At 39.3% G+C, this 7,910-nt stretch overlaps 1 protein-coding gene across 1 annotated transcript in view; it reads right to left on the bottom strand.

Moving 5' to 3' along the window:
* LOC103138503 (voltage-dependent calcium channel subunit alpha-2/delta-3-like) overlaps positions 1-7,910 on the bottom strand; it is a 41,466-nt gene that overhangs the window by 7,585 nt on the left and 25,971 nt on the right. The window contains exons 19-37 of the mRNA XM_007552713.2: positions 7,679-7,750; positions 7,521-7,582; positions 6,684-6,751; positions 6,481-6,526; positions 6,283-6,380; positions 6,125-6,218; positions 5,739-5,822; positions 5,498-5,619; positions 3,600-3,671; positions 3,462-3,523; positions 3,326-3,370; positions 3,178-3,240; positions 1,743-1,813; positions 1,583-1,658; positions 1,332-1,372; positions 1,193-1,248; positions 960-1,077; positions 745-857; positions 520-602 (exon numbers count right to left, since the gene is read on the bottom strand). Of these exons, the coding sequence (XP_007552775.1) occupies positions 520-602; positions 745-857; positions 960-1,077; positions 1,193-1,248; positions 1,332-1,372; positions 1,583-1,658; positions 1,743-1,813; positions 3,178-3,240; positions 3,326-3,370; positions 3,462-3,523; positions 3,600-3,671; positions 5,498-5,619; positions 5,739-5,822; positions 6,125-6,218; positions 6,283-6,380; positions 6,481-6,526; positions 6,684-6,751; positions 7,521-7,582; positions 7,679-7,750 (1,446 nt within the window). The remainder of the gene's footprint in view (positions 1-519; positions 603-744; positions 858-959; positions 1,078-1,192; positions 1,249-1,331; positions 1,373-1,582; positions 1,659-1,742; positions 1,814-3,177; positions 3,241-3,325; positions 3,371-3,461; positions 3,524-3,599; positions 3,672-5,497; positions 5,620-5,738; positions 5,823-6,124; positions 6,219-6,282; positions 6,381-6,480; positions 6,527-6,683; positions 6,752-7,520; positions 7,583-7,678; positions 7,751-7,910) is intronic.

Raw genomic sequence — 7,910 nt, 5'->3', positions numbered from 1 at the left:
GACTGGCTGAGCCGCACTCCATGGCATTTTCCTGCAGAAGACACACACTGCTGTTACACCTCAGTATGTTAACATAATGTTGAACAGTTTGACGTGTTTTATGTAGCTTCAGAGGTTTCAATGATGCAAAAAGTCGGAACAACATGAAAACATTTTATTGGATTTATTTGTAATTTTTGAAATGGAAGAAAGAAATCGTATGTGGTTGCCTAATTTAAAAGAATAAAATAAAATAAAATTGGGAGAATCCCACCCTTATTGCTGCAATTACAGCCGCAGGTTTTTTGGGAGTATTTGTCTTACTTTCTCAAAGCTGAAATCTATCTTTGCTTAAAAGGTAATCCTCAATCAGATTTGATGGAAAAAATCTGTGAAGAAAAATTTATATATAATTGTTTTTTTGTTTCTTTTTTTCTGAATTTACTATGATGGTAATTTAATGGTAGTTTGCTGATAAATTACTTTGAATAAGAATCAAATAAGCATTTTGCTTTGTGTGAACAGGAACGTTTCTCCTACCTCAGGGTGGAACGGATGACATGACTCTGGCTTTTTCCTGTCCTTCTGCAGCTTTAGTCTGTCACATTTTAGTGACTCGTTGTGTTCAAAGGAGTCAAGGACAGAAATGACTGAACAGTTCATTAAAGCTCACATTTAAAGCTTCAAATTTATTATCCTAACTCTTAAACAAATCCTACAACCAGCATCCAACAATGCTTCAAGCAGCAGATCTATAAAGGATATACTTGATCTCAATGGGGTCCATTGTTACAGGATCAATGTTGCTGCAGTCGCACTTGTTGTCAACTACAACCATGAACAGGTTGCTGCTGGGAATCTGCTGTATGACAAAAGAACTGCATCCAACACACAAACTAGAATTAAAATTGTTACAGTGAAAAGTTGAAATTATTTGACGATTCAGTGACGAGCTTTTTGTTGTGAGCCTCAGTCGGTACCTGACACAACCACCGCAGTCAATGCTGCCTGTCGTCTCCTTAATGGTGCGTTCGGAGACGAAGGCCGGGTATTCTGTGTCGCAGGGCACCATCATGGTTTTACCATGAGGTCTCTGAGCTGTACAGGAAAACACATATTTAGGTCCACCACAAAGTTTGCACAAAAAGAAAGCAGGTTTTTCTTTCTCACGCTGTGGCTCATCTTAACAAACAACGTTAAGACGATTGATCACCTTTGACTGAGAGGTCGACGTTCCACCAGCTGTACAGGTTGAATTCTAGCAGGAAACTAAGAAAACAGCAGGAAATGTAAACATACATCCTTTGTGACAATTGTAAGAAGTAAAATATTATATATTTAAAAGTTATTACATGACAAGTTCTGTCAGGAGCCACTTAACCATTGAGAAAGGCTGAAAGAAAAGAAAAGGAGGAAGAGAATATTTCATACTTGTCGCAGTTCTCACCTCTAACCACTGCAACGGTGCACAAAGAGTAATAACCACTAACACGCAAACATGTCTGGTATTTCTGAACATGTTAACCATAGTGAATATTACTGGAACAGTCTGCAGAGTTCTGGTCTTCTTCTATTTACATATTGGTGTTTTTCAAACACTCACATCTGATAAAGTGCGTGCGCTGTCGCTGCTCCCAGCGTACTCTCTGCAAAGGGCCTGGTAATCATACAGGTTGATTCTGCAACACAACAGCACAGGTTGTAATGTGAATAATGAAGATCTGCAGTGCAAACAGAGACAGAAATCAATTAGTGTGTGTGACCTCTTAAAGGAGCCCATTTGGAGAAGTTTGCTCATGACAGCACCCTCCACCTCTCCAAAGAAAAGCCCTGTCTGAGAGAGGAGGACGGTTACTTACACTACTGGAAATATTACAGAAATGGCATCAAAAATAATAATATCATGAATAGTTCCTGAGTAATATTTATCTTTCTACTAACTTAGCATGTTCACTAAAATCGTTTGCTGATTCTTCAGCTCAGGCTCAGTTAACTTGGCTGGGAAATGTGAAAGTTGCCATTTTTAAGCCCTTAAATAGATCTGTGATTGAATGTTGGTCCCACTTGGCTTCTGATAACTTTCTTTCAACAATGGCTTTTTACTTGCTACTCTTGCATGAAGTCCAGATTTTTGGATGTGGGACTAAAAGTTTTCAACAGATTCTCCCACCTGAGCTGTGGATCGTTGCAGCTCATCCAGAGTTACTGTAAGCTGCAAAGGTGATTCTTTGATTCATGCTCATTTTTCCTACCTGAAGTTTGGGTGGGAGGTAAGGTTTTAGGTTTGCAGATGTAATATTCTGATTTAGTTTTTAACAGTTTTCTGAACTCTGGACATTGATATAAAAGATGATCATCTCTGTTATCTCTGCAGCATTCTTTGGTCTTCATGATGATGTTTGTTCACTAATCCTGTCTAACAAACCTCTGAGGCCTTCACACACCATCTGGGTTTACACTGAGATTAAATGACACACAGCTGGACTCCATCTTCCAATTAGCTGATTTTATTTGGGGACGTCAAATAAAAATGGTGCAAATTCTCAGATTTTTACTTTAAATAAATAATTCCTCTTCTTCAGAGTTGTTTAACACATTGCGTTGTCTTATATTAAATCCCAAAGAAACAGATTGATGCTTAAGGTTGTAATGTGGCAACGTTTGAAAATATTCCAGTGAGAGATTTTTCAAAATGTAAAATTTAACATTTTGTTAAAACTACTTTGTATAACTAATTGAGCATACTGTACTGTTTATAACAGGATAATTTGGAATGCTTTATGATTGAATTGAAATGTTTTTGTAAACTGCCTTGAGATTGCATTTGTTGTGAATTGGTGATAATAATTCAATTGAATTGTTAAATAGATAAAACATTTAATCCCTGAAGAACAGAGTAACCTTGCAGCTAAACATTCAAATTTGGATTTATTTCTCGGGATTTAATTACAGATATATACATATTTTTAGATCTTGGGACTCATACAGCTGCATGTCTTCTTACTTTTATCTGATGCTATAAAACAGAAATCTGATTATCTATCAGAAATGTCTTTCTGATAGATAATTTCTGGAGATTTCTGATTATCTGCCAGAAATCTCCAGAAAAGTTCAATGTATCTAGATAAACTCTGGTTAGGATTTTGTCATCTAAATTGTTCAGTAACTTGACTGTTAATGCAGAAATATGGACTCTACCTGAGATTGTTCCTCTGTAACAAGAATGAAGCCATTGTTGTCAATGAGGTAGCAGTTAATGTCCTGCAAGGACAGAAACAAGAAGGTTAAATTAAAAATAAACCCTCAAGCAGGAGTAAATGGAGTAAGGATGTGGAAGATTTCTTACCTCACTATCACAGCTAATGATGCATTTTCCATCCAGAGCTGTGCACTGAGTAAAACACAATCAGAGTTTATTTTTTCATTCATGATTAGAAATGTAATCATTTCTAAAATATTACATCACAGAGGTTTCAGATTACCTGTCTGCAGGCAGTCCAGAACTTCCTCTGAAAATACTCGAGCTTCATTTGGATCCCCACAGCTGAAAACGGCATCAGATAATAAGCTCTGACTTGATAAACAGAGCTGCAGATAAATGTGATGTGGACGACTATTACCAGCAACAATCGGAGACTTTCTGTCGTCGAGGAGCTGAATTGCTGTGCTGGCCAACACCACACTCTCAGACGCTAGAAAAGAGCAGTGAAATTCATTCATGTTACCTTTTATGCTCACTAGGTGGCGCCCTTTGCCCGGCAGCTGCTGGGTGACGGTGGAGTCCAGTTGGATCTTCCTCGGATCCAACTTTACTGTTCCTGAGTGTCGTGACTGAAGATTTCAGGTTATGCATTCAGCCATTTAAAACAGAATGGAGGATGTAAAAGTTCTGCACAGGAAGTCTGAGTCCTTCGTGTCCCCCGAACTGTGGACGGAACCAGGTCCATTAAAATGACTCACAGCTTATGAGGCAGATAAGATGAGCTGCACGTCTTGCTAGTAAAATTTACAGTCTAAATAAGCATCATCTATTAAAAGACTGATTTATTTTTTGCATCTCAGTGAGTGAGAACACAAGTGAAAAGTTGGTTTATTCAGTAATTCAAAGAGTAAAATGGATGCATAATTTAGACCCAGTCTGGGCTCTTTCTGCATGGAGTTGGTGTGTTTTCCACATGCATGTGTGAGTTTCTCTGCTCATTTCTCCTCCTCTCACAGCTCAAAAATAAGACTTTTCTGTTATAGCCTCTCTAAATTAGGGGGTAGTGTTTACACGTCATCAATCTTTGTCCAAAGTGGACTGAACAGTCAACATGTCCAGGGTACACCCTGCTTCTCCCAATGAACGTTGTTGATGAAACCCAGACCACTCACCCTCAGCAACTCTGCATGAATGCACAGGTATCTGGATCCAGATTTATTGCAAACAATTGTGATTGTAGCTTGCAGTTGATAAAACACTTAGCTGATAAAAAAACAGCCTTTTGTTTTATGCTTTGCTTCATACAGAGAACTGGACACATGGCTGCTGAGAAACAGCTGCTTGCTGGAGGCGTGGACTCTGTTGAGGTTTACCCAATTGCTATCGTTTGGTCGTGATGTTTGTAATGCGCCAGCTGAATTGTGAACAAAGCTCTGCTATGAGAATTACCAGAAATTGTGTTTGCTGTAAACAACAATCCCCCACAGCAAAGAGAGAAGTGACAAACTGAATATCTGCCAGCATTAAAATGTCTGAAGCATTCCTCTTGCAACCAACATGGACTGAATGACGATTCCAAAAGCAGCACAGAAAGTCAAAGTTACTGTTAACAACTTCTCCTTCTGTTCACTGACTGGTCAGGATGAAATTAATCTTGAACAATCAAGCTCAATGGGAGAAATCCCAAACAGACCAGTGAAGAGAGACGATAGTCGAGTAAAATTGCAAATGAAGACAATATCCAGGCTGATGAAACACTAAATTTATCAAATGAAGCTATGTTATAATAATAATAATAATAATAATAATAATAATAATAATAATAATAATAATAATAATAATAATAATAATAATAATAATAATAATAATAATAATAAATCAATTTAGCGCAGGACTGAGGAGATCAGCCTGTGGCTCTGCTGAGATTGCTTTAACCCTTGTCGGTGTCACCTGGTGCCAAGTTCTGGTAAAAAATGAAATCGGTTTCTCAATAAAGTTTTCCAAGAGTTAAGGAAGACTTAAAAAGTGCAGTGGACCAAAACAAACACATCTCAGTACTGACTTTGGAGACTTCTCACTGGAAGACAAGCAGCAGATACTGGGGGCTTCATTTTCAAACTGTTTGAAAATTTACTGTCAAATTAAAACAAATGGTGGCATTCCAATCTGCTTAGATACACCTGAAAATTCAGCAGCAAAATACAAATAATATAAAAAATAAAGCTCCTAGTAGGTGTAGTTTTCCAGGGGCTCAGAGAGCTGACAGTTGACTTTTCCCACAGTGACTTGTGTAATCACAGCGGCGGTGCAGAGTACCTGTGCTGAAGGGGATGGAGTAGACAAATGTGCCTGGGACCTGCTCCGCCGCTCTCCGGTACCACAGGGGGAAGTGATCAGCATTAAACACACCCTCCTCGTCCTCCGCTGTCAGGAAATTTCTGTGCAGCCACAGAGACACACGGAGAAAGAAGCAGAGGTGAGAAGACGATGATTAGATTCACCACCTCGCTTCATGCTGTAAGTAATGATTAGAGAGACGCTGAGCTGCAGCACTCACTGAACAGTCGGTACAAACAGGTTTGTTCTGGACAGGCCAGTCCGTGTGCCCAGGAATGCGATCTCCACTCCTTTGTCTGGGTTCCTGCAGGAGGGATGCAAAGCAGACGGTAACCAAATAAACGTCTCTTTGTTTCAGCTATGCAACACACAAAGTGGCTTGTGAAAGTCTTTTTTTTTTTTTGGGAAAATAATCCTGACATAAAGGATCATAATTCACGCATGAAGGGGTTAAAATTGTTAAGACGAACACAAAGAGTCAGAAACAATTTGAAATCTGATCATGATAAATGAGCCGTTAATGAAATGGGAAACACAATAAGAATCAAGACTTGATGCATTCTGACTTGGAGGAGAAGTATAGGAAGTGTTTTCTAATGTTCTTACTCTGATTTGTTGAGAGCCAGACTGTTCCAGTAGCTCTTCAGTGGAGCCGTGACCACAGCGTCGAACAACACCTCCTGTATCAACTCTCGGTCACCTGAACGATGCAGCACAAGTCACCTTACAAACCACAGCAACCAGTTTAGGTGCAACGCTCTTACATTTGAGGTGTGGTCTGCGGCCAGTCATGAAGAGCTTTATGGCCTGAATCTGGGTCAGGTGGCGGTGCTCGTGCTTCTCCTCCGTGTTGCAGTAGGTCCTGTGTCCAGCCCAAACAAATCAGAACCCCAGTCCACACAATGCCAAATGATGTAACCTAAATAACGCATGAACGACCACCTTTACAAGCCTTGCCTCACCATTCATCTGCCAGGGCGACATCTGGCTGTTCCAGACCACGGAGCCCTAAAAAACGACAGTCAGTAACGCTCCAGCAGCGCCGCTCCGGCACTGACTGAGTTTACATGAGCAAAAGGTTTTCTGGTGACACAGAAATCTGAGTTCTGCGCCATGTAAGCATATCGCTCGTCTGTCTTTGTTGACGTCATATTGATTAAAGTACCTGCATCCATCGATACATTTCCTCTGAAGAAATACTTTCCGTGACCTCTTGAAAGAGCAACGCCGACACTGGAATCACAAACGCAAAGGAGTGTAAAAAGTGAAGTTATTCCTTTAATGGACTGCAGGCTTTACTTGAAAGTAGTCAGAGTGTATAAAGGTACAGAAATATATATATTTTTTTCTCAGCTTCTGGAATTAAATCAAAGTAACTTTTCCTGTTGTAGGTCAGTTGGGATTCCCGTAATTATCACAATTTACAAGGATGTGGAAGGCCTCCCAAAATATTGGAGCCACTTCATGCATTTTACAAAAGACAGTCGTCTAAAATAACAAATCTCTCCATTTTTTCTGACATTTAGCTAATACAAATAAGTTTTTAATCCCAATGGACCTAAAACAGAAAATGTTTAATCAGAGTTTTTGTCAGAAAGGTGAGAAAAAATGACTTGTGTCTTTCTATGCAACAAAAGTCAATTTATTTCTGAATATACCTAACAAGATGTAACATCAATTGGTCAAAGATCCTAATCTAGAAGCTAAAAGCTTTTATTTCTAATTTATTAAATTAATCAAAAGAACGAATTCCCATAAACTATTATTTATAAATGCATCATCCAAAGGCATGTAAATTGTTAGTTATTAACTCAAATATGCTTCAATGTGAAAACAGACATTTTAATCATACAGTTCTTCTTTTCCTCTCCTACATTATGTGTTATGTTCCTAAATTTAAATGGGTTAGTTAGGTCCGAGCTGAAATAAAAGCTGTGAATCAGTATTGGCCAGTTAAACCCTGATGTTTGATCTTTAAAGTGATTTGAAGGTTCTAAATCACCTGAACGGAGTTCCTTTGATGTCGGTGTAGTAATAGTCGTTGTGCATCTTGAGAACACGCCTCTGAAAATAAAAGACAAACTGTTTGTTTATTCCTACGAGATTAAAGATGACGACCGTCTTCTGATTTACGCCGAGCAGTCGTATCTGCAGCCTCACCCCTAGGTCCACGGTCCTCTTCACCTCCATGGAGAAAGTCCCCGTCCTCCTGTTTACCATGGCGTTTCGCAGCTGAGCGATAACACAGGGTGAAGCTCGGTCAGTGATCTCGCATTTTGCCTCCTCAAGATTTCTGTGCAAATTTGCTGCGAAAACTGTGCTTGGAAGTAACCAGACTGCTCTCAGGATCATTTAGTCTGGCGGAAGCTCTCGATAAGATTGGGAGAAAAAA

This window comes from Poecilia formosa, unplaced genomic scaffold (assembly GCF_000485575.1).
Source record: "Poecilia formosa unplaced genomic scaffold, Poecilia_formosa-5.1.2 Scaffold2, whole genome shotgun sequence".
In the NCBI taxonomy this organism is placed as follows: Eukaryota; Metazoa; Chordata; class Actinopteri; order Cyprinodontiformes; family Poeciliidae; genus Poecilia; species Poecilia formosa.
Note: the sequence above shows the minus strand (reverse complement) of the source record. Positions and strands in the feature narration are given on the sequence as shown.